At 31.2% G+C, this 26,340-nt stretch overlaps 3 protein-coding genes across 8 annotated transcripts; 1 reads left to right on the top strand and 2 right to left on the bottom strand.

Moving 5' to 3' along the window:
* Window positions 1-109: 109 nt before the first annotated feature.
* LOC133698392 (small ribosomal subunit protein eS7-like) lies at window positions 110-2,364 on the bottom strand. The gene is made up of 6 exons (XM_062121292.1): window positions 2,240-2,364; window positions 1,314-1,398; window positions 1,151-1,224; window positions 910-1,033; window positions 490-672; window positions 110-378 (listed from the first exon to the last, which is right to left on the bottom strand). The coding sequence occupies exons 2-6, from the start codon at window positions 1,386-1,388 to the stop codon at window positions 259-261; spliced, it is 576 nt and encodes a 191-aa protein (XP_061977276.1). The 5' UTR covers window positions 1,389-1,398; window positions 2,240-2,364; the 3' UTR covers window positions 110-258.
* A 632-nt stretch (window positions 2,365-2,996) lies between these two features.
* Window positions 2,997-9,309, bottom strand: LOC133698336 (uncharacterized). Of its 6 annotated transcripts, none has more exons than XM_062121221.1 (9): window positions 8,855-9,306; window positions 8,061-8,105; window positions 7,799-7,928; window positions 7,436-7,505; window positions 7,303-7,351; window positions 6,970-7,067; window positions 5,230-5,368; window positions 3,914-4,016; window positions 2,997-3,510 (listed from the first exon to the last, which is right to left on the bottom strand). In XM_062121221.1, the coding sequence occupies exons 1-9, from the start codon at window positions 9,212-9,214 to the stop codon at window positions 3,461-3,463; spliced, it is 1,044 nt and encodes a 347-aa protein (XP_061977205.1). In that variant the 5' UTR covers window positions 9,215-9,306; the 3' UTR covers window positions 2,997-3,460. The 6 variants fall into 6 exon arrangements, with proteins under 6 accessions (XP_061977205.1, XP_061977207.1, XP_061977209.1 ...); XM_062121223.1 differs by having other exon boundaries at window positions 2,997-3,504; XM_062121225.1 differs by lacking the exon at window positions 5,230-5,368 and having other exon boundaries at window positions 8,855-9,309.
* Window positions 9,310-24,343: 15,034 nt separating this feature from the next.
* Window positions 24,344-26,340, top strand: LOC133699149 (transcription factor BEE 1-like). The gene is made up of 6 exons (XM_062122303.1): window positions 24,344-24,820; window positions 24,936-25,055; window positions 25,209-25,274; window positions 25,435-25,503; window positions 25,607-25,684; window positions 25,920-26,340. Exons 1-6 carry the CDS (start codon window positions 24,440-24,442, stop codon window positions 26,013-26,015), a joined length of 810 nt encoding a protein of 269 aa, XP_061978287.1. The 5' UTR covers window positions 24,344-24,439; the 3' UTR covers window positions 26,016-26,340.

Raw genomic sequence — 26,340 nt, 5'->3', positions numbered from 1 at the left:
ATCTTAAAACAAGTACGTGAAAAACAACCAAGTGTAACATGTTCTACAACCACCACCACCGATGCTTAAGAAATTTTTCATAAGAATCCATAGGAAGTCAACTCAGAAGTGCATGGTAAAAGGAACCTTGAAGAAACGTGTCCTATTCAAATGACATTCAATCAAATTCAAGAGACAAAATTTTAAATAGTATCCTATCTGCCTCCAGTTATAGAACTCTTGAATAGAATAACATTACAAAAACTCATCAACAGTTCTTCAGGCCTCTGTTACCGGGAAATCAAAAACCACATCTTTTCCTGTAAGCTTCCGGTAAACTCCCGCATATGATTCTAGCTTGTACTCGGTGTTGTTGCGCTCCTTGGGATCCAAGAAGATCTGAGACAATAAAAACAAAATGCGATTTCATGAGAAAAGCAGAGATTATGGTGACAGAGCATACAATTCCATCTATAATTTTCTGTTCCTTTTGACTAGTGTCCAAGTTACCTTGCTAATTTTGGATCCATCAATCCTGTATCTGGTGCGTTTTCCAACAATCTCAGCAGGATACACTAAATCCTCAAGCATGGCCTCATGCACAGCAGTTAGGGTGCGGGAGCGGGGGCGCTGAACAGCAGAGCCTTTCTTTGGTGGGCGCACGATCCTTCGGGTAGCAATCAGAACAACATCCTGCCGGATTATAAGAGAAGCATATGAAACATGCCTCAGAGTTCAGATTCAAATATATTTTCAACTGAAACCGGGATTGACTTGTATATTATCCAAGATTAAAAACTGCAAATGCTGAGCACCTTATTCTAGTGAAACCGGAATGAAACCTGCAGCCTACTAGTTGCAAGTTCAAGACTTCAATAGGCCCCATCTCAATTACACACGTAGAAAACTAAGAATCTGAGAAGATGTTACCTTCCCACTGAACTTTTTCTCCAGCTCTCGAACAAGGCGAAGATGAACCTTGCGATAAGCTTTCCTCAGTCTATAGGGAACATAAATGACAATAGCTTTGCGGTTTCCAGCAACATCTATTTGACTGCAAATTTACAAAATTAAAATTTAGCAAACAGACCAGGCACCAAAAGGGAAACGGAAAATTGAAAGAAAAGAATGAAAAGTTTTGCATATAACAAGCATACAATAGTGTACTTACACCGCAGAATTTATAAAGAGATCTTTTAGATCACTTTTCAGGTCTGAGCTGGTATTTTCCAAGTCAAATAATGCCTACAGAAGAAAAAGCATTTAGATTTCATCACAATTGACTCATTTAAGCCAGGAATGCAAGTAATCAGATAGAAACCTAAGAAGCTAACCTGGGCAACTGTCTCCTCAAACTCAGTTGGTTCAGCATCCTTGTCCTTTTGGATCTTCTTCTTTGTAGTGAACATCTTCACAGATCTACTTAGCAACAGCAAGAGATTACATTCCATAACTAAACTAGAATTGTCAATTCAAATTCACCATAATAGCTATCACCATATTCTTTTACGAGTTGTCAACCTAATGGCCACCTAATTTCCTGTCATGCATGTAAGATCCCTTCAATTTTTTTTTTCAGAAATGAACCAGGAGTTGGAGAACAAAACATCAATGAATGATGAATCCCACAACGTTGTATAGATATCCCACCAAAAGGTAGACCTAACTCCAAAATTTTTCAGCGCCTTGCAGAAAACAGATGGTAAGCTACCAAGGGTTTTAAAGAGACAGAATTTTTTTTAAAAAATCCACTATTAGTAGCGCAGCTAACAAATACATGCCGAAAGCACAACAAACCAAGAACCAGTCCAGACAACTCATGCATTACGAAAAAACTTCCATTTTTTATCATCTTAAAAACCATTCTCACTTCTCCTCTATACCCTCTCTACTCGATTTACTAGCAAACCGATTACATTGCATAAAAAAGAAACCATCAAATCTAAGCACACAAATGCAAGAGACAAGGTTAATGCATCAGCCTAATCTAGTGTTTCTATACTGTACATGCACACAAAAGCACACGCTAGACAGCATCTTTAATCTCTCAAATAAGGGCAAAGTAAGAGAAAATAAAAGCTACTCATTTGCTTCGGAGACAAAACGCACCCATATAAGAAAACAGTTGGTGAACAAGATAACAAAACAACGAAGCTAAAAGAATCACTACAAGCAAATACATAAAAAGGTAAAAATCTCATATTAAGAGTTTGATAAAAAAAGAAATTAAAGAGAGCCCATTGAATTCTTTGAAGCTTACCAAAGCAGCAACGAGAAGAAGAAGACGTGCTTGCTGGTGCTGGTGCTGGTGCTGGTGCTGCTGAGAAGCGACGGTATGAGATGAAGTGTGGTTTTAATAAGAAAGATTTAGGGTTACATATTTTTTGGACGGTTAGGATTCGCTTAGACATATGGGCTGATTTCTACGCTGGGCCGGTAAAATAGGGCCTGTTTGTTCCTATTTTTTTCTTTTCTATTCTGATGGAAATTATTTGATGATACATTATTGGGCTATGTTGTAATAAACTTGTTATTATTTTATTTGAATTAAATAATTATAAAATACATAAACTTATTATGATTTTTATAGAAGCTAAAAATTGACATTATCATTTTAAATTCAAATTAACATAGTAATTGAAGTAAATAAAGATATAAAAATATATACATATTTACAGTAAAAAAATATGTGCAAGTTTTTTTAAATAAAAAGTACATTACTTATATCTATGAATTTAAGAAAAAGATAATTTTGCTATGAATATTTTTTTAAAAGGAGAAATTGAAAAATGTGCTGTTTTTATTTATTTATTGTAAAATTAAAGGGGTTGTGATGAGAATGTTGGAAAGAAACTTGTATTTTTTTTCTTTGATCATTTCTTTTGAATATATTTATTTCTTTTTCTTATAGCTCATCGTGGCATTCAAGCCCTTTAATTCTCTTAAGAAAGAGATTAGTAAATAATAATAATAATAATAATAATAATAATAATAAAACGAATGCGTTGAGCCTACTCTTGGTGGCTAACATATGGATTTCTGACTTGGCATTATGTCCAAGCATTGTCGTCGCTCATGTGTTCAGGTGGAATCAAAGCAACACAAATGGAATATCAATGTATTTTTTTTTTATATCATTGACCTGGCCTGAATTTAACAGAGTTTGACCAGTCACCTGAGACAAAAAATGTCTAAAAGTTCTCTTAGATCAACATTTTATCAAGCATCAGGTCAACCCAAGTTTGGATGAGGCCGCTTATACGCATTTGGATTCAGTGCTTAAAACTCAGGAAATTCAAGAACCATCTTCTTGAATGCCTCATTGCATGCCCATTAGCCTCTCAAGTAAGTTTGTTTTTTCTCAGCATTTAAGAACCAAGAGAACATGCTTTCCGAGCAAAGTTCCACCCAGAATCTCATTCCGACCATCGCCTGCTACATTCGCGCAATGGTCCGCATATTTGTAAATCCCTGCTGCTGGCTAAGATGGAAAGGGCTCAGGTGAAGCACTTACGACCTCGTCTTCTTCAGCTAGCACCATGGGTTAGACGATTAGGAACAATGGAACAATGACTTAGAAGATGGCATACTTTGCTATAGCTAGAAGCCTGTGAGTTCGATATAGTATAACGGTATCATGCAATGGCTAATTGTTACAAGGTTTTCGTCAGTTTAACGTAGGATTTTATGTGGTCTGAGATATCACGACCTAATGCCATTCGTTTGTATAATCTATGATTGTTGTAACCACAAAGGAGAATGATATAAGACCCACAATTGAGTTTTTCTTTTTCTTTGTTATTTGAAATTCATTATGGCTTTAAGAACCACACAATTTTCTATTGCAAGATAAGCAAGTTTCGAGCAAAATCAAACAATGGTCCTAACTCCTATCTGCTTAAACAATTTAACCATGATAGAATAGCTCTAGCACCTTTCTCCCAAGAACAATCTAGCATCATGTCATGGGCAACCCCTTCAACACAGATTGGTGATACGCCATAAAACCTGCCTGTTTCGTTGAGTCCTTCAGTGTCCTGAAAATTTTAGCAAGCAATAAACAATAAACTTACTTAGAGGTAACGCAAGCAATAAAATAGGTCCAGACTACAAACAAATGAAAATTGCAGTGATCTAGCCAAACTGGGACAATGGCAATTCAATTTTTATCCTGGGTTGAAGCTGCAAGATTTTTGGTAAGAAATTCTCAGGCAAATTGTCTAGAATGGCCAGGATATATATCCCTACAAAACCAATAAAATGATACCATTTGGAAAAACTCTAGCATTGAGATTGAAGCAGAGATTATTCTGCCAAAAAGGACGATCACTATTCAAAGACTTCACTATGATAATGAGGGAATTAGATTCATGCATGAATTGCTTAGGCCACAAATATGGCAACTACATGCTTTGCCAAAGATACAGAAAATTTGGGAGCTAAATCATAAGATGCTAGAGGAGAAAAATGTAATTGGGTTTCAAGGGAGTAGGATGCCATTGAGCATAGCAAGGTGATGGGGATTTTGGTCTTGACTTCAGACCAACCAAAGGAAGTTTTTTTTCCCCCCAGTATAATAAGCCTGGCCCTTATCAAGAAAGGCCCCTTCTGGTGCCTTACCATTTTAAGAGTGAATCTCCACCCCTGAAATGTCTTTAAGAAAACATCAGAAGGAAAGGTCCCGCTCAGAAGTTCAGACACAAACATGACAACTGACATTGCCAAGGATGGGATCCAGCTTTGAATATAGAATAGATGAGTGTGACACATGCCATGATCAGATAAGAAAGAGAACGAATTAAGACAAGCAGCAACTGCGGAAATTTTCACTTTATTTTATTTTATTTTACTTTTTCCTTTTTTGAATCCTTGGAGGCCTGAAGGAGTCGGCAACACCGAAATGGTTGAACCAGAATTCTTGAGGTTGGATTCATGCCATGCATGATTTTTCACTATGTAGACAACATACCCTGCCCTATCACATACAGAGGGAAAAGACTCTATACCAAGGTGCTTTCTCAGGCTAACCTTTTGTAGGGATAAAGGAAAACCACAAAATCACTGTAATGATAAGAAACTATGATTATCTCTAATGATAAGGAGCATATTGAGAAACACAGTACCTTTTCAGAGAAATAGATCTGAATACTTACATGAGAGAGGAATACTAAGGCACTCCAACGATTTCAACATACTAGATCTGAATACTTATAGGAAGATATGAGTTGCTTGAGTTATATATGAAGTTACCACTATGAAATCATCATTTGCTCCCAGCACAAGCACTTCAATAGATGATTTTAGCACCGAAGGGACTGGAAGTGATGAATTAAGCTTCCTTAGATCAAACAGTGGCATTCTTGAGCTTTCTTTCATTAGTGCTTGGTAACTGAAAGAAATCAAAATGACTCAAACTTTGATGGTCAACTAAATAAACCTAGAAATGGATGCACTTTTAAGGATGTAGCTGCCTATGTGAGAGGACAAATTCTTTTAAATTGGCATGGTTAAGGTAAAAAAAATAATTCGCAAATGCTAGATTTCTAGGGGTTGGCAACTTAGCATTTGAATCTTGGTTGGTGTTATTCTCATTTCAGAACTTGTAACTTCTACTGCATTATTTATTATAAATACTAAAATAGCCTCATTTAATGTACTTCTTGAATTTAATTTTTAAAGAGTATATAAGAAAAAGAGTTATGCTTATTATTTATGACTTTATTTTCCAAAAATACAAGTCATGTAAAATATTTTTTTTCCCCTTAAAATTGAGCTGGTAGATATTGCAATCTTTATGAATACGTTACTCAATGAATCACGACCCTAAAATTTTTTAGTATCAAAGTACATATACTATAAATTCTAAATTATTACTAATCTTATATTATTATTTTATAATGTATTGATTTCAACATTAAAGTTATATATTAGGAACTCAAACTCATAGTAATTATAAATACCAATCACTGTTTGACAAGTTAGATTCTTCAAAATATATTATTTAAGAAAATATATATTATAAAGTATAAAATTTGAATCAATTGAAGATGTAAACAAATTCTTGAGATATAGGTTTTTTTTTGTGTAGTCTTTTTTCTTCTTCTTATTATTTTCAATGAAACACAAACATGAATTTATCATAGAATCTAAAATTATAAAGTGATTAAGATATGAATTCAATGCAGGTCACATTACTCGCTAATAAAATGGTGAAGTAGGAGTCACAAGTAGTGAAGTGGAAATAACACATCCTCCTTTTTTTCAAAATATGATTTTCATTGCTTCCTGCTGATTGGAGATATTTAGTATTTATATATCAGATTAATAAAGCACAAAATATGGCATCAAAAACCATAAAAATCAGTACCTAAAGCCTAGCCTTTGATAAATTGCACATGAAATTTCCATCATAAACTCCCCTAAAAATGCATAAATTTTCAATATAGTCATGATTTGGCACATTCTCAATGGCAATTCAGTGTTTACAACTAGGAATTTCATGGATGAATTTTGAGTTTTCTCAGTTGGCCAACCCCTGAGGTATAACATGTTGATTGACAGTCCTGAGCATCCTGAAAGGACTTCTGAGCGGAAGTCATACTTATCAAATGCTTCCCTAAGGACTATTGGTTTGAATCACACTAACATAATTGATTGATATATGCACGTTTCTACTGGCAACATCAATAAGCTATGCAAAAAAAATCATTTGATTCATTTCCTTTAAGGCCAACACCTTTTTAAAAATGTGAGTTTGAAGTTTTAAAAAAGAAATAGAAATTCCTGACATAACGCAAGCTTCCAGCTCTAGTTAGGTCGTGCAAAAAGTAATTTTGAACCCAAAGTAAATTTCAAGCCATATGCTTACATCAACAAAACCATAGTCGCATGAAACCACATAAATATGCTGTGTATTGTGCATTTGTCATATAGAACAATATGAAGAGTAGACTAGGTTATAAGAACATGGAGAAGAGCTAATAAACCAACCGTTTCACCAGATGATCCTCCATGGTTGATGTGAAAAATGTTTCCTTGCAGAGTGAAAGATCAGTTTGAAAAGCCTTAGCTGCCAAGCTGCGTGTCACCTGCTTATGGGTTCATATAAACATATCTATTATTTGAAGAGACTTATTTGATCAGCCAATCTTACTCTTTGGGTTAAGAAAATAAAGAGAAGAAATTCTGATCTCATGTTTTTGATGAAGTCTAAATTGAAGTAATGAGTCCAGTTTTTCAACATCCAGGTTCCAATATTGAAGAGGAAAGAAAAATATTAAAGAGGCATACTAATCTTCTATTTCAAAATCCTGAAGCAAATACCTTAAAAGCAGCAACAGGTTTGGAAAACAGATAACGCCACACTAATCCGCTGGAAAGTATCAGTCAAAATTTCAGTTTGGCCAGTTATGTTCAAGTAAGCGAAAAGTAAATCCATCATAAAACGTGAACATACCTATTACCTGAAGGCGGTACAGAGCACACAAGAACAGCGCCAGCAAGATCTGGGTACAGCATTTTCTTTTCTAGAATGAAGCCCAAAGAGCATTGCAGTTAAAGTACAAGTGAAGGGGGACTTTCTCAAACCAATAAAGCAGAGAAGATTACTCTGATGAAAAATATTTGTTCTTGATCACAATGAAACAACTGTTGTTTTTAAATGTAATTAATTTCATCAAGTATATGTTAAGGTTTCAATCCACATGCACATGACAGTGTTGTCATGAAGGGTATGAGTATATTATTGATCATGTCTCATGCTAAACATACCCCAACCATCTTGAATATAAGAATCAATCAACTACAAGATGGATATTACCTAAAGTTTGTTTATTCCTTATATTTGCAATGTAGCACTGAATGATTAACCCTCCAAATGAATGCCCAAGCAAGACTGGTGGAAACGTTAGTTTTTTCTGGATGAAGTCAGCGACATCACCTGCATGTGTCTACTGCAGATTTGAAAATGAATATGAAATAAGAAAAGCATTTTAATAGTGAGATATCTTAGATTATTATATAGAAGGAAAGCATCCAAGTCTGTGAAGGACTTCATCATCTCTAGTGAAGAGCTAAATTACCTGAAGAGAACCAGCAACAGGACTAGCTGGTGCATCACTTTCACCCTGCATAAACATAGGCAACATATGCCTAATCAGTGCTATAATGGCAATCAAAATAATTCCAGGTATTTGTTCCACTGCATCTCAATGCCCTCATATAATTAACACCTTTGAATGCATATGATAGGAAAACGGTTCTTCTAGCTCATACAGCAGGGATGGCATTAAGCAATAAATGACTGAATTGCTATATCTCAAAAGAAGAAGAATGAAACAATAAAAAGATTACAAGCCAGACATAAAAGTATGAGACAACGAACTTATAGTTTTGAAATTTGGTGATGTTTGAATGTAAGATCATTGCTTGGTTACTTGCAAGTCATAGGAAGAAATGCCTTTCCTTCCAAATCTTCCAAACTCTTTTTGTTAAAACCCACTTAAACCGGACAGAAATTGTCAAAAAAACGCGTGATTTTGTACTAATCAATCATGTAAATTTTATACTAATTGATCCAAATAATGAGGAAAGGATTTACATATCTTTTTTTTTTGCCCACATCACACATTTCTCAACAGTCAACCAAAGCAAATAAATAAATAAATAAAAGATAGAGAGAAACAGCAACAAGAATAAAGCTCCACCAAAATACAGCCTTTCTTCCATATAGGATATACATATCTATTATACGCTAACTTATGGTATCAAATTTTCAAGAAAATGGCACATTCAATACAGAAATTATAACAATAATTGAAAAACCAAGAATTCAAAAATCAAACATTTGTGGGAGAGAGAAAGGAAAGACACAGACCTGACCCAACAAGCTAACAGCATAGCTATCAAAACCAAACCCTGAAAAGAAAGGCAACCAGTGCTCTGCCCAGCACCAAGCAGCATGGTAACTTCCATGAACAAAAACCAAAGGTGGGTTTTTTTCACTGTTTCCTGGGCTTCTATTGTTTTCTTTGTCTGCCAGAACACGACCCTTTTGCTCAATCACTTCCATGTTCAGACCAGATGGAAGTTGGTGAAAAATACGTGTCTGCCCCTGCTTCAACTCATAAGGGACCTGCATTTTGTAGGCTTTGTTGAGGACAGCAAGGGGTTTTGTGGTCATTTTGGGGATTGAGGGGTTTGGGTGGAATAGGGAGAGGAGAGAAAAGGCAGCCATTGCTATCAAGCTTGGGTAACTACCAAAAGTTTCAGTTTTTCACTCATGGATAAGATTTTGTAATCTCCTTTAGCCTTTTTTATTTTTCTTTTTAATCTTTATTATCACAGTTCTTTTGCCCTTTACTCGCCCCCTGTAATTGCTGATAGTGTTGTTGTCAACATCGTGATTTCGTTCGTGTGTGTGTATCATGTAAAATCTAACTAAAAATTTAATAATTAATAAAATCAGATTTAATTACAGTAAAATTAGTAAAACTAATATAATTTTACGAGTTTATTAAATTTATAATATGATAGTTAGGTTTGAATTTGATTTTAAAATATTTATTAATTAGTTTTATAAAATTGAACATATCTTTCAAACCGTATATCAAATTAAGCTGTGATTTTACAAGAAAATACCAGACATGTGAAACTATATTATAGTAAAATTTCAGCATGATTATAAAATTTGATAACATATTATTTCAAAGGATCAAAATTACTAGATGAATTTTATCAAATTTGTTAAACTAAACCTTGATGTACTGTCTGGAACATATATGGAGCAGTGAAATTTTGCTACAATTAAAATTGAACTGGAAACTAGACATCTCAAGCTTTACAACTATATATGGTAGGTTTAGTAATTCATCCATACGAGAGAGAATGACGTGTTTGGAATTAGAACTAAAATCTGCTAAGAATGTGCGAAAATTAGAGATTCAAGCTACATGAAGAAATTATAGCATGAAGATTTTGTTTTTATTATCCTATTTTATTTATTTATTTAATGTTAAATAATTATTTTTAATTTGAGTTTTTTATGGCATATTAGACATTGTTTAGAGGTTATTTCATTATTAAGCTTATGTTAGTTAATTACTAGTTTAGACCAATTAGCTTGCAACCCAAAAAAGATTTATAAGGACTTGTTGTGATTGGAATAACTAAGTTGTCACCGGGTTCTTGTGTATTTCATATCATTTGGTGATTCCCCCTATATTGGAAAGTTTTGTTATGAGTCATTTTATTTTTCTATATCATTAATTTCTTAATTCATATCATCTCTCTCTCTCTCATTTTATTTAGATTATTCATTGATTATAATATTGTTGACTTTTTTTATTAGATTTTAATATAATTTAATTTCTTGGCAGGAATTGTAAATATTTAATTAGTTAAAAAAATTACTCATAATTTTACGATTTTATGATTTGAGTTTATATTGTATTTTTTGTGTTTAATAAAAAAAAAAATTTTTGACAACCTTTGTTGGTAGTTGTTATTTATTATAACAGGTTAATTAAATTAAATTATTTTATAGTATAAAATAAAAGAGGTGGTGTTTTTACTTTCCATCACCTCACAAAAATACTATTCATCTCAATAGTTTTTTTTTTTTTCTAAATCTATATCTTTTTTTAATTTTATACTTTAATATTTAGTTTATTGGATATTAGGATTCATAATTTATTGTGATTTTTTTATACATGATTAGCTCGGTCTCATAACTAGTGTCACGAGTTTGGTGGGTTAACTCAAGTTTTTTTTTTAAATTGACAATTTGTTTTTCAATATCACCCTTCAACATTGAGTTGGTTGAGAATTAAACTTCATAATTTATTTTGATTCGTTTTTTATAGGGTTATCACAGTTTCATGACCTTGGTCGCATATTTGACAGATTAATACGAGTTGACTCAGGTCATTTTGTTTGTTTATTTTCTATAAGGTTATTTAAATCTCATGAGTCAGGTTACTGGTTTGGTAGGTTAACTCAAGTTAATTTTTTTTTGTTTTTTAATTAATTTTTTTTAAATTTTATTCTTAAACATTGGGTTGATTGGGAATTAAGATTTGTAATTTGTTTTGATTTGTTTACTTCATATAGGATTATCATAGTCTTATGATTCAGGTAGATTTGAAAGGTTAATCTGGGTTGACCCGAATCGATCCAATATGTTTTGTTTAAATATTATTTTAAAAAAATATTATCTTGAATTTTTATGAATCAAATTATGTTTTTACCGGTTGTTTTTGGATCCATTAAGTCGCATGTCACATTGGGTCAACCTTTACATGGTTTTAAATTTTTTTATACTAGAAAAAAGTTAGCAATGCCTAGATATTTCTTTTATATGTTCAATAAAATTTGATCTGATTTGCAGCATAGCGTGGGCCACCGATCTATTAAAAAAATCTAAATCTATTAAGGGAATTAATATTCACCAAGACTCATAACACTATTTATTATAGTAGTGCAATGGCAAATTAGTCCTCAACCATAAAGCCTTTGAACTAGATATTAGGGACAATGTGATATTTTTACCATGATAAAATTATCTTTTACAAATTATATGGGGTTAGATTAGTCATTTTATTTATTGCACATAAAAAATTACTAATTTTACCATGGAATAAAAAATATAATGCCTATCACTAAATGGCATTTTGGTTTTTTTATTTTTTTTTCTAAAATAGTGTAATTACTTTGATGTCTTTAAGGATAAAATTAACATAACTTTCTCACAAGGGTTTTTTATCCTTTTATATTGGTTTTATTTTTAATTTGAAGATTACTCAAGGCATGATTATAATTGACTACATATTAAATATTATTAAAACAATATTGGGGTGTACTATGCACTTGCCAGCTAGTGGATGGCCACAACGCCTTTCGGGCGATGTATGCAGGGTTGTTCGACCACCATTTTCCTTTTCTTTTTCCTCATTGAATCTCGTGCTAGGGTTGTTCGACCAACATTTTCCTTTTCTTTTTCCTCATTGAATCTCGTGCTATCCCTTTAAAATTTCAGACTAGCCCTTTCAATTTTATTTTCCTTCACATTTGGTTCATGTCCTTTTGATCACTATTTTTTATTTTGAATAATTTATAAAATTATAAATATTTTTTAATTTCACCCCCTTTCATTTTTTAATCTTTCAAATTTGATCATCATTCTTTTTATTGCTATTTGTTTTGTTTGATATCGTTTCTTAGATTTTTTTTAATTTCATCCTCCATGGTTTTTTTTCTATCAAATTTGATCCCAAATCTTTATTTTTTGTCATTGACAAGTTTTTTAAATTGATATTTTTTTACAATTTCATCCTTCAAAATTAAAGTGGTTGGGAATTAAGCTTCTTGATTGAACCCGAGTCCAGGATTTCACAGGTTGTGAGTTTTAGAGATTAAATCAAGTTTTTAAGGCTCCTTAGAGTTTGCTTGTCTTTTTTCTTTTTTTTTTTAAATTGTTGTTTTTCTTTTTACCCTTCTTGATTCGAGTTTTGCTTTTTTCTTTATTTGTCTTCTATGGGGTTGGTCCCAAATTCATGACCAGAGTCATCAATTTCATAGGTTAACATGAGCGGACTTTTGTATTTTATTATCCTTTTTTAAAATTAATTTATTTTAATTTTATTATTCAATATTTGATGTCTTGGAAATTGATCTTCGTGCTTTTCTTTTCCTTTCATGCTATTATGTTGTCCATGATTGGCAGGTTAATTTGTTAACCCCAGTTGACTTTGACTTTTTTTCATCACTTTTTCTTTTTATTTTGATTTTTAGGGAGTTATTATGTTCTCATTTGATTTATTAGGAATTGGTCTTTAGATTTTTTTTCCTACTTTCATTTCACGGGTTGCGAGTTTTAAAGATTAGACCGGGTTTTAAATGTTTGCTTGATTTTGCATGGTTTTTTTCCCTTTTTCTTTAAGGTGATGTTTTTTTTATCATTTTTTTTAGTTTAGTTTTGTTATTTTTTATAATTTGTCTTATATGGGGTCTTAGATTCATGACCATAATCACTAGTTTTAAAAGTTAATGCAGAATGACTATTGTTATTTTTTAAATTTATTTAATTAAATTTTAGCCTTTATTTATTGGAAATTGTTCTTCGTGCTTATTTTACCCTTTCATTTCTATTGGGTTATCTTGATCATGTGTTTATGGTTACAAGGTTAGCACGTTAACCCGGCTTGATTATAATTTTTTTCATTGCTTTTTTTTAAAATGTTTTTTTTTTAATTTTTATCATTTAATATTGGGTTATTTGATAATTGAGCTTCTTGATTTTATTCAGTTTGCTTTCCAATGTGATTACACTGGTATCATGACTGGGTTAGAGATTTTGCATCTTAAATCGAGTATGCTCAAATCAAGGTTTTTTTTTTTACTTTTCAATTATATATATATTGTAACACCCCATCCCACTAGTAAGATATTGTCCGTTTTGGCCTACGGGCCTCACGGATTTGTTCTTGGCATCCACACATAGCTTCAAAACGCGTCTTACTAGTCAAGATGAGCATGCTCATATAAGGCTCTCCCCCAAGTCCTCACCGGCCGATGTGAGATATTAAATCCACCTCCCTTAAGGAGTCCGACGACCCCGTCGGCACCATCGGACAGCCAGTGAGCCGAGCTCTGGTACCAAATGTAACACCCCATCCTACTAGTAAGATATTATCTGCTTTGGCCCACGGGCTCACAGATTTGTTCTTGGTAGCCACACATGGCTCCAAAACGACTCATAAAGCCCTGGCTCTGAACACTCACTTTTAATGTGGGAAATCAGAATCCCCTCACCTTAAGACGAGTCATCCTCGACTCTAATACCATATGTAATAGCATGGCCCAACCTGTCGTATATTGTCCTCTTTAGGCCTTGTCGCTCTCACGGTTTTGTTTTTGGTGACGCGAGCTCACTTCTGCGCTTGACGATCCAAACGCGTACAACAGGTCAGCGACCAGCACTACTCATAAAGCCCTGGCTTTGGACGCTCGCTTTCGATGTGGGATATCACAATATATATATATATATATATATCATTTTCTCATTTGATTTATTAGGAATTGCCCTTCAAACTTTTTTTTCTTGTTTTCCTTTTTATGAGATTATCTTAATCTTATGCTTATGGTCGTGGAGTTTGCAAGTTAACCCGATTTAACTGGGGTCTCTTTTTTTTAATTTTTTTAAAATATTTTTTTTTCAATTTCTCCCTTTAACATTAGGTTACAAGGTTAGTGAGTTAACCCGAGTTGACTAGAATTTCTTTCATTGCTTTTTTTAATTCAATTTCTTTTTTTTTGCATCATTCAATATTGAGTTTTATAATTTTATTCAATTTTCTTTTAAAAGCAATTACCCTGGCATCATGATTGATCAAAGATTTTGCATCTTAACCCAAGTGTGCTCGGATCGAGTATTTTGTACTTTTTTTAATTATATATATTTTTCTTAATTCTTGTCCTTCAACATTTGTTTTGCTAGAAATTGAGCTTCAACTTTTTTTTTCTTCTATGGAGTTATTATGTTCTTATTTGATTTGTTAGGAATTGCCCTTCAAACGTTTTTTTTGTGTTTTTCTTTCTATGAGATTATTTCAATCTTATATTCATGGTCGCGGAGTTTGTAAGTTAACCTAGTTTAACTTAGTTCTATTTTTTTTTATTTTTTTAAAATTATTTATTTTTCAATTTCTCCCTTTAACATTGGTTTGTTTATTAATTCAGATGGGCTCAGGTCCAGTTCTTTTTAGCTTTTTTTTACCAGTTTATTTTTTGTTGTTGTATTTTATATTCATATCATTTAAAATTATCAATTTAAACAATGACTCGAGTCTCAATTTTTTTTCTTAGTTTACTTTTAAAAAAATTGCCAACCGACGATGAAGTGCGAGCCACAAATCTAGTTATAACTAACTAGATCTTTGTCTTGTGTGATCAATTTTTAAAACATAAAAAAATACCAAGTCATTGCTAATTAAAAGAAAAAATAAATTAATCATTGATTCAAATTTTGATATATATTGGATGATATCTTTTTTAAATATTGAGATGGTGGCATATTGAACAATATGTATTTTTAAAAAATATTGAAACAATGACACATTGGATCGACTTGTGTCAACCCTAGTTAACTTGCAAAACCTGTGAAACGGGTCATGAGATTGTGATAATCTTATAGAAATAAAATTGAAACAAGTTATAAAGTCCAACATCCCGGGTCATAAGAATTGAATACCCCATAGATAACAAATAAAAAAAAATTATGATGATTAATCCTCAATCAACCCAATATTTAAAAGTGAAATTAAAAAAAAAATCAATTTAAAAAAAGAACAAAAAAATAAAAAATAACAATAAAAAGAATTGATATCAAATTTAACATAAAAACTCACAAGCCACTTTGCTATTTTGGAGAAGGCTAGGCCTAGAAACTGAGGTAAGGAGAGAGAGAGAGAAATAGAAAAGAAGAAAGAAAAGAAGGCCAGGTCATCAGAGCCACATGAACCCTTACCACCATCATGTGCTTTAAATGAAAGTCCTCGTCGAGACAATTATACGATTCGAAATGAGGCATTATTGGACCCTAGAGGAAATTGTATGCACCCCGCTTACACCACCATATTGTGATGACATTTTTCACACGCGCCAGCCAATTGTCCATTTTATTCCCTAACTTGATAAAAAAAGAATAAAAATATATTTAAAATTAAAAATTGGATCTTCAAGCCTCATATTTTTTTTCATGGTATCGCGATAACCCAAAACCAAGCCAAACAAAAGATATCATCAAGTCCAATACCACATCAACAATATGTGAAAGGATCCAATTGAAAAAAGAAAAAGAGTTATGTGACAAAAAAAAGGCTGAAAAAAGGGTTAGACATTTAATCCTTGATTTGAGAAAAAAAGACTTGAACATTTGACCTAGTTTTAAATTCGGTCCATAGAGCTTTAATTCTTTAGCATAAATAAAATTGAACTTTATTTTGCTGATTCGAGCATTAACCTAGTTCCAATATTTTTCCTTGAAATCGCGAGAACCATATATCAAGCCAACTTAAAAAAATCACCAAGTTCAATCCCATATAAATTCAACGTAAATGTATGAAATTACAAAATAAAAAAAATTCAAGTGACCAAAAAAAGATAAAAAAAAAACACTAAGGAAAACTATTTACAATCCATAGTTTTTTGTGTTCGAGGTAGATTAAAGCCTCCAGATGTTTTAGTTTCTTTTTAATGGACCTATAATCTGCACCAAGTAGTGGTGATTAAGATTTTAAGTTATTTTTTAAAGCAAGAGAAGAGGGTGTTAGTGTTATGAATGCATTTTTATGTATCATGATTTTTTTTAATTGAGGAACAGAAAGATATTTTTTAAGATTAATAAAAAAAATAAAAAAATATTTGAATCAATAAATAAAAAAAGTTGTTAATACTTATTAACAAAAAAAACTAAATCTGCTAAGGAAGTTATTTTGCATAAAGACATAAATTATTATTCATTATAATAGTGAAATTATGAATTTTCCCTTGGAAAAAAAGGCAATGCACTAAGCTTTAGGGACAAGATTGTCTTTTTACCATGACACAATTGTCTTTTTTAAATTGTATTGGGTTAGATTGGTAATTATGTTTTATTTTGTATAGTAAAATTACTAATTTAACTCTAGAGTAAAATAATCTAATACCTACTATTCATGGACATTTTTGTATTTTTATTTTTTTAGAATATTGCAATTACTATGATACTCTTAAAGACAAAACCAACTGAACTTTTACCCAAGGGCTTTTTTCATCATTTTACATTGTATTTATTGTAATTTTCAAGGGTGCTTAGGGTATTGTCATAAATTACATTTATTAAATATATAAAAAAATCTTGCTAGGGGTGCACAACACATGCCAGTGTGTGGACGACTTTTGTGTAGTTCGAGCGGCGTGTGGTGGTTGTCCGACTATCAAACGTTGTCTTCTAGGGCATTGTTTGAAAGATCTCAGCTCCTCAGACCAGATAAGGTGGCGCGTGTGCCAATATTCGAGGTGGTTTGGCATCGGTGGATGCTTCCCCATCTTTTTTCTTTCTCCGTACCTAGATTTTCGCGCCAACCCTTTAAAAAAATAAAAAAAGAACTCTTTAATTTGTTGGCTCTTCAAATTTGATTCCTCTTCTTTTTATTATAATTTTTTTCTTGAATAATTTATTGAATTTATTCCTCTTTATTTTGATTCCTATTTTTTTTTGTTTGGAATCATTTTTTCAATTGATTTTTTCACCCTCTTTGGCTTTTTTTTTCCCTATCAAATTTAATCCATTTTCTTTTGATTGTCAATTTTTTTGCATTGAAAATTTTTTATTTTAAATCATAGATGATTTTATTTGATGATTTCATCCTTTTTTTTTGCTTCTATTAAATTTAATCATTATTATTTTGATTGCCTTCTTTTTTACCTTGACAAGTTTTTAAAATTTATATTTTTAAATTGACTCAAAATAAACTTCTTGATTGGATCCGGTTTCAGGATTTTAGGGGTTGCGAGTTTTTAAAATTTGACCAGATTTACTATATTTGCCTAGGTTTGTTATTTTTTAATTTCACCCCCATGTTTTTTTTATCTTTAAAATTTGATCCTTATTCTTTTAATCGTTATTTATCTTATTTGGCATGATATTGTTTTTTAAAATTGCATCATTCTTGGGTTTTTTCTTTTAAATTTTACCTCACTATTTTTTATTGAATTGGTTGAGAATCAGACTTATTAATTGAGTACATGTGAAAGATTTCATGGGTTGCAACTTTTAAAGATTAGACCATGTTTAAAATGTTCGCTCAGTTTGCTTGCTTTTTTTTTTTTCCTTTCTCTAAACTGATGTTTTCTTATTTTTATTCTCTCTTTTGGTTGTTTTTTTTTTTTGGCGTTTTGATTCTATTGGGTTAGCCCTCAACAATTTCTTTCTAATTCACCCCTACCAATTTTTAATCTATAAATAATCTATCAAATTATAAATGTTTTTCAATTTCACCCCCTATGATTTTTTTTAATTTTTCAAATTTGGTCATCATTCTATTAATTTCAATTGATTTCATTTGGGATTCTTTTTATATTTTTTTCAAATTTAATCCTCCTCAGGTTATTTTCTTGTCAAATTTTATCCCTATTTTTATTGTTTTTTTTCTTTTACAAGTTTTTTTATTAATATTTTTTATGAGGTTTCGTCTTTCAAAATTAAATTTGCTGAGAGTTAAGTTTTTTTATTGAACTCATGTATAGGATTTCACAAGAGTTAGGTTTTAGATATTAGACCAGATTTAGGAGGTTCGTATAAGTTTACTTGGTTTCTCTCCTTTTTTGAGTTGAATTTTTTTTTTCAAGTTTTTTTTACGATTTTCCTTCTATTAAGTTAACATTGAGTTATTTGATAATTTGAATAAACTCAGATATGATTCTTTTATCTTTTTTTGTTGTTGAATTTTTTCGTCAGTTTTTTTTTCATACTTTTTTAAATTGTCACTTGAACCAATGACTCGAGACTTGGATTCTTTTTAGCATGGCAATTTTTTTACATAATTGTTTTTATCAATCCGCGATGAAGCATGGACAACATTGCTAGTTGAATACTAAAGTGGAAAACTAATCTTCCTAGCAAAAAGAAAAAAAGAAAAAAAAAAGATAAACGTTATGCAAATATGTAACCTTGACTATACCTTTTATTTTATATGTTTTTAATTATTTTATCTTAGAGGTTAATTATGGTTAGTAAAAACAAACAATTTTTATTGTTATAAATACTTTATGTAAATACAATTTATTTATGTAAAATATAAAAATAAAAGGAAAAAATAAAGCTAAATTACAAGAATCCCTTTGAAGCATTATAGAATTAAAAAACAATTAAATATATTAATTATTATTTTAAAAAAGTGAAATTAACAATTTAAAAAATAAGAGATGGTATTAATTAAAATAAAAATAAAAATTTAATGCAAAGTAAAAAAAGAAGCTAGGTGGAGTAATGCTTGGCTAGGGATCTAAAAGCCCAGTATCGCATGCCTAGCTGATTATGTATGAATTCCAATCTACTTTTTTCTAATATGGTTAAAGAACAACACCACCTCTTTTAAACTTTTCTTGAAAAAATGAACCCATTGACACCAAAATTAGCCCTTTTTATTATTAAAAATATGATCATCTGAGCACTTTCTCTCTCCTCAACATTTTCCAACAACTTTTTCTCTTATCTCTCAACATCCAATAACTAAAACGTGAAATAATAAAGTTTTGAGTCAAAATGTGAATTACTAAAATAAAAGGGACCAAATAAATTATCAGAAACCTAAAGAGAAGTGAAATTATTGTTCATCAAGACTAAAAAAGCTATTTATTATAATAATGTAATATCAAAATTGTCCTTGTGCTTTAAAACATTTGATTTAAGCACTGACAACAATGTGATATAATTATCTTTTTAAAATTGTGTAAGAGCATACTAGTGTTCTCATTATTTTTTGTATAGTAAAATTACATGGTTGCCTCTTAAATAAAAAAAATAGCTTAACTTACATTTTTAGGCATTTTAGTCTTTTCAATTTCTTAAAAACAGTAAAATGATTTTATTACCCCTAAAAAATATTCCACTAAACTGCTTCACAATACCTTTTTGGTCCTTTTAGCTGTTTTTTTGTTAATATAAAGGAGACTCGGGGGCATTTTCTTATTTATTAAATATTATTTTAAACAAAAAATTATTGGCGCTTGCCACACATACACCATCAAATGAACAACTCTCGTGCCCTTTTGGCAATGTGTGCAGGGTAGAATGATCACCAAACACCGCTTTTTATAGTGACATTTAAAGATCTCAGCGTTCCTTTCATGGTGATGTGGTGCGCGTTGAACACACCATCGGTTTGGTGCTAATGATCATTTTTTTTTATTTTCCTTCTTCTCTCTCTCCACTTCGAATGTCGTGCCAACCCTTTCAAAATTTTAGACCAAACCTTTTATTTTCTTCTTAGTTGATTTTTGGTTCCTATCTTTTTATTGCTATTTTTTTTTATTTTGAATAATCTATAAAATTAGATTTTTTTTTAATTTCATCCCTTTTCATTTTTTTATCTTTCAAATTTGATTCCCATTCTTTTGATTGCTATTGTTTTGTTTGGGATCATTTTATAAATTGTTTTTCTTTCAATCTCATCCTTTTTTGCTTTTTTTTCCATATCAAATTAGAACCTCATTCTTTTGATTGTTATTTATTTTGTTTGAGATCATTTTTTTTTATAATTTCAACCTCCTCATGTTTATTTTTTTTGTCAAATTTAATCCGCATTCTCTTTATTTCTATTTTTTTTAACTTTGGCAAAAAAATTTCATTTTCACCCCTTCCATTTTTTTAACTTTCAAATTTGGATCCCATTCTTTTGGTTGCTATTTGTTTTGTTTAAAATAATTTTTTGAATTGATTTTTTTATATAATTTCATCATGCTTAACTTTTTTTTCTATAAAATTTGATTCTCATTATTTTTTTTTTACTTTGGCAAATGTTTTAAATTATTATTTTTCTTCAACATTAAATTGGTTGGGAATTGAGCTTTTCTATTTAGCCCAAGGATTGCGAGTTTGAAAGGTTCACTTAGGTTTACTTGGTTTTTTTTCCTTTCCTTAAGATCTTTTTTTTATATAGTTTTTTCATTCAATATTTATTCAATTAGAGACTAGGCTATATTATCTTTATTTATTTTCTTTCTGTTGGTTTTTTCATTGATTTTAAAAATGACCCGGGTTATCTCATGTCTTTTTATTTATCGGTCTTTATTGAATCTTCTTTGACTAATTCTCTAAGTTGATATATCTTTTTCTTATTCCATTATTCAATATTAGATTGACTGAGAATTGAGTTCTTTTATTTAGCCCGGGTCTGGGATTTCATGGGTTGCCAATGTTTAAAAGGATTCGCCTAAGTTTGCTTGGTTTTTCTTATTGTTTTAAGTTATGTTTTTTTTTTCAGTTTCATCCTTCAACATTTATATTATTATCGATTAGACTCCATAATTTTTTTTATTGCTTTATGTAGGATTTTCTATGAATTTCCATATTGACTCGCGTTAATCTCGAGTCTTTTTATTTGTCATTTTTTGTTGAATGTACTTTGATTTTTTTTTCCTGATTTTATCCTTCAATAAAATATTGGTTTAAAATTATTATTTTTTAAGTTTCATCCTTCAAAGTTGAGGTTTTTTTATACTGGGCTTCATGATTTTCTTTTTATTCGTTTATCTTGTCCTATAACCTCGAACGCAAGTTTGGTGGGTTGACTTGTTTTTTTTTTTTTTTTTTGCAGTCAAGCTTCACTTTGACAAATTTTAGAAATTAACTCAAGTTTGAGAGGTTCGCTTGGATTTACTCTGACAAGTTTTCTAAATTGATTTTTTTAAAATGATTTCATTCTTCAACATTGTATCGATAAATAGTTATTTTTCTTTTTGAATCTATCAATCAAGGTTGAGGTTTTTCATATTAGGCTTTATAATTTTCTCCCATTTCCTTTCTTTTTGTCTATCCCAGTCCATCGATTAGACCACAAGTTTTGCAAGTTGGTCTGAGCTGGCTTGATTTTTTTTGCAGGGTCACTATTTTTAAATTGAATATTTTTTGGGCTTCGTCCTTCAACATCATGTTATTTTAGAGTTGAGGTGCATGATGTTTCCTTATATGTCTTCTATTTAGTTCTCTCATTCACATGATTTAGATTTGAGAGTTTGGTTTGCTTGGGTTTTTTTGGTCATTTTCTTTTAATTGATCTTCCTTAATTTTATCATTCGATGTCGAAGTTGTTGATTTAGATTCGAGAGTTTGGTTTGCTTGGATTTTTTTATTATTTTCTTTTAATTGACATTCTATTTAATTTTATTATTCGATGCCAGAGTTATTTGGGATTTAACTTTAGCTTTTGTTTTATTTATTTATCTCAGTCTCATGACCCGATTTACATATTTAACATGTCCAATCAAGTTAACTCAAGTTTTTTTTTTTTTTTTTAACTTTATAATTTTGTTCCTCCTCGAAACTTCGTAACCTTTCTTTTCTTTTTCAGGTTCAGGTGAATTGTTTTAAAAGGTGATCCATGTATCAATCTTTTTCCTTGGTGGGTCTATGGCTACCCGACGTTGCAGTGACATGGAAAAAAAAAGTTTTTATGTTCTTTTGGGAAAGGTATAATCTTATAAAATAAAGTCGCCATTGATATTATAATTACTAGGAATTCTAACGGTGGGCATGCTGAGTTTTTACAGGATGCAAGATTTGTTCGTGGGATGATTATATAAAAGAAAGAACTAACACCTTCTGATCACCGAGAAACCCAGGTAAATTCATGACATCTGATTTAGCATGCCCTTTGTATCCAGCAATGATTCGAGCAAAATCTTGTAACATTTCGAAAACATAATACAAAGAAATGGAACACAATTTACCTGATCTCGTAATGCCAGTAAATTAGGCCCCATCAGAATTTCTATTTCCAAATTTCCTTTCAATTTTGCCCTTGAATCGTCCTATTTGAACCCTATATTTTACCTCTTTTTTCTGTTTGGTCCATGGTTCCAGAATTGTGTATTTTCAGCCCAATTAAACCCCATTGAGCCTTATTTCTTAGATTTCTCTTCAATTAAATCTCCTATTACAACTTAAACCATTCCTGAGATTTTAAAAAATCCCAAACTCAATATTTGACTCAATTATTGGTCCATCTTCACTTCCAACTATATTTGTTGCTTTTTATCTTTTAGACTTTTTTTGTATTTTTTTGTGATTTTTATAATTATTTCTAACTTAATTTGACACATAATGACAAAAATAAAAAAATGATTAAAATTGACTAAATACATTTCTTTTTTTAATTTTTTGAAATATATATATAAAAAAATTCAGGATTGAAATTGAGTTATAATAAGGTCTCTCCCAAGTTGTATTTTTTTTATATAAAAAAGTTTGAGCCCATAACGTACCGTGGGTCCATAAATCTAGTAGATAAGCTAAATCTGCAGGGAGCAAAGTCAAGCTTTCCACGCAATAATCTAAATGGGGCTTGCTTCATTTTTTAAAATTTTTTAACTATAATATAAAGTTTTATTTTGAAAAATCAAAATTTAATTTATATTAGAATATCCCTTGACGCTTTGTGTATACGACAACATGCGAATTAAAAGAAATTTAAACACAGAAAATTTTATGTGTTTGAACCATGATAATATGATTTAGAAGGATAAAATTGTAAATAATAGAACTTCAATGACCCGAAAGGAAAAAATTGCCCACTATTCATATATATGAATAATACAATCAACAATGCACCCGAGTTTCAGTGCAAATCCAATGACACTATTACTCTTCCTCAATTCTTTTAGTTTATTAGTAATAAATCTCTTTTTCAGGTTTTATTATTTCTTTTTCAGGTTTTAGTTTTGCGCCTCGTTTATTTAACATTATAATAATAGTTATTTTTTAAAAATATTTTTTATTTAAAAATATATTAAAATAATATTTTTTTAAATAAACATTAACATATTAAAACAATCTAAAACTACAAAATAAATTAATTTTTTTCAAAAATATTTTTACACTGCATAAACACAAACAATACCTAAATGTTAAATCATATTTGTTGCACAATAGCAACATTCATAACTTCTTCTTATTCAAAATAGCGACATTTAAAAAAATTTGTGAAATGCCATGCATTAGGAGTGAGAAAAGAGAAATTAAAAGAACTTATAAATATTTCAAAACTTTAATTATAACTTTACTAGTATGATTAGAAAAATCTCGAAAATACAAATCTAATGACATTGAAAAAGTTCACTGATGGTGAGCTATGTTATGGAATTATTGAGTGCAACAAATTACTGTAAGCATTACACAGTTAAACTGGTTGTGTGCTAGAAATAGTTTATGCTGCTCAAAACATTGCCTATATCATTTTTATTTTGTAAAGGATACTTACAGGGTCCCAAGTTGACCTAAAGGCAAGCTAGAAACGAAGTTTACCTTCTACTTTAACCTTTTCTTTTCTTTTGGCAAAGCGAAAAAGAAGTGTACTTTTATCATATTTCTTCCAATATTTTAGCCCCACTATCTAAAAACATACATGGCCTACTCTACTGGATATGTATATCTTTTGCATGTACCTACCATTAAACTCAGACTCAGAAAATGAAATTTCCACTTGTAATTCTCCTGTGCTTTCAATTTTTACTTGCTTAACTGTAAAGCAAAACAAATTTACATTGATACCCATATTTTGATGGCCCAAGATCCAAGTTACTAATAATACAAGCTGTTAAGCTAATAATGCACCATGTTGGAATCTTATAAATTGTATTCCAAAACCCTCTTGTATGTAAGCAAAATTAGGCCCTTTAAGAAGCTTTGGTACTTGGAAGTTTGATGGCTGAGTTTGCAGAATATCTGCAGAGGCTTGGGGCTTCTCAACCCTTGACAGAGATGATGGACATGAACATGGAAATGCTCAAGCATCTTCCAGAGCTGAATCCAAGCATCTTGGAGAATTTCAGCATCGCTCATGACTTCTCAGCAGACTCTTTCTTCGCCCACCAACAACCTGAATTTCCTGCAACATATAATCACAACAACCTTTCAAGCACTTCCCATCCTCACATCTTGAGTACAGCACCACTTGTTCATTCTGTCAGCTTGAATCAAAATGTTTTCCATGAAAGGAAGAAGCCAAAAGCAATGGAACAATCAACCGGCAGCTCCAAGAACGTTTCTCCTACAGCCTCTATAAACATCACAGAGAAAAAGAATGTGTGTATCTGTCTGTTTCTTGAAGTTATTACTGGTTGTTTTATAATTTCAGTTTTTAACTCCTAGTCTTTGTGCAAAAAGTAAGTTGAGCAGTACTTTTTCTTGATGTGTTCAGAACTTAGGAAGAGGTAAGAAAGGCAAAAACAAGGAGAAAGAAGGGGACAAATCAAAGGAAGTTATTCATGTTAGAGCTAAGAGAGGCCAGGCAACAGACAGTCACAGTATAGCAGAAAGGGTAAATTTGTACTAGAGTTTACACGTTCAATAAAGCCTGATTATTAACCGCTGGCCAGGCTTATTATATCTTCTAACGTGTAAGAATAGGAATGTACTAGTGAAAGTCAAGAAGTGAAGAATTTGACAGTGAATTTACTATTTGTTGTGCCAGATAAGAAGAGAGAAAATCAATAACAAATTAAGATGCTTGCAAGACATTGTTCCTGGATGCCACAAGGTAATAATCCTTTGCACAAGTTTATTTGTTAGTATATTTCATGCATTTATTATTCTTGTATAATCGTAAAAAACATGTACCTTCGCTTATTCGGAGTTGAAGTTTAAATCTCTTGATTATATCCATAAGATGTAGCTGACATGAGTGCATGAACATACAGTCAATGGGGATGGCAGTTATGCTAGAGGAGATAATCAATTATGTACACTCATTGCAGAATCAAGTTGAGGTAACCCTACTATGACAAAATCTGGTACAAACATTTTTACTGTTTCATCTTATAGTTCCATGCACCAGCGTGTTTGGATTAACCTTGTTTTGTCAAAACCCAGTTTCTCTCCATGGAGCTTGCCGCTGCCAGTTGTTCTAATGACCTGAAAAATCTCACAGAATCTTCCAAGAAGGCTCAGGTGCTCTTACATTAACTTCTTGAATCTTGACCAGCTTATCTTTTCCCTAATAATTAATATGTTGAATTGCAGTTGATTAGATAATTTGGTCACTATGTGCTGGAAGTTCCATTTCGTATATGCATACATTGTATCTCTACATGTGCTGGCATGGAATTAAATACAGTTGTAAGCACATATCTATATGTCCTGGTGCATGTCAAAAGTGACTGATGCTGAACTATCAATTCTGCAGGGAACAAATTCAACTGATGACGCACAGGAGACACAGAAATGGTCGAGAGAAAGATATGGAGAAATCACTTGCTTCCACTCTACATGGTCCATTTGACTGCATTTTTGGCAATTACTCTTTGTTGCTATATAGCACAAGAATATGTTCCCTAGCTATCACCCTTTGCCGCAAATCAAATGTCTATTTATGTGGCAGAGATGCTAATGATATTTGCATTACTTCACAAAAAGGTCCAGAAATAAAGTACAAAAAAAGAGAGATTATATTGCTATTTACTTGTCCAATTCGAGGGCTAATTTCTTTTTCTCTTTTTTCAAATTTGACCTTCTATAGTGATTTGTGGTGTTTAACATCCTATGTATTGATGCTGCTTTGTCGGCATGAGCAGTTCCATTTGATTCAACAGGTTCTCTTGGCTTTA

Source organism: Populus nigra, chromosome 7, assembly GCF_951802175.1.
Source record: "Populus nigra chromosome 7, ddPopNigr1.1, whole genome shotgun sequence".
Taxonomy (NCBI): domain Eukaryota; kingdom Viridiplantae; phylum Streptophyta; class Magnoliopsida; order Malpighiales; family Salicaceae; genus Populus; species Populus nigra.
This window is presented reverse-complemented; position numbering and strand designations above follow the sequence as displayed.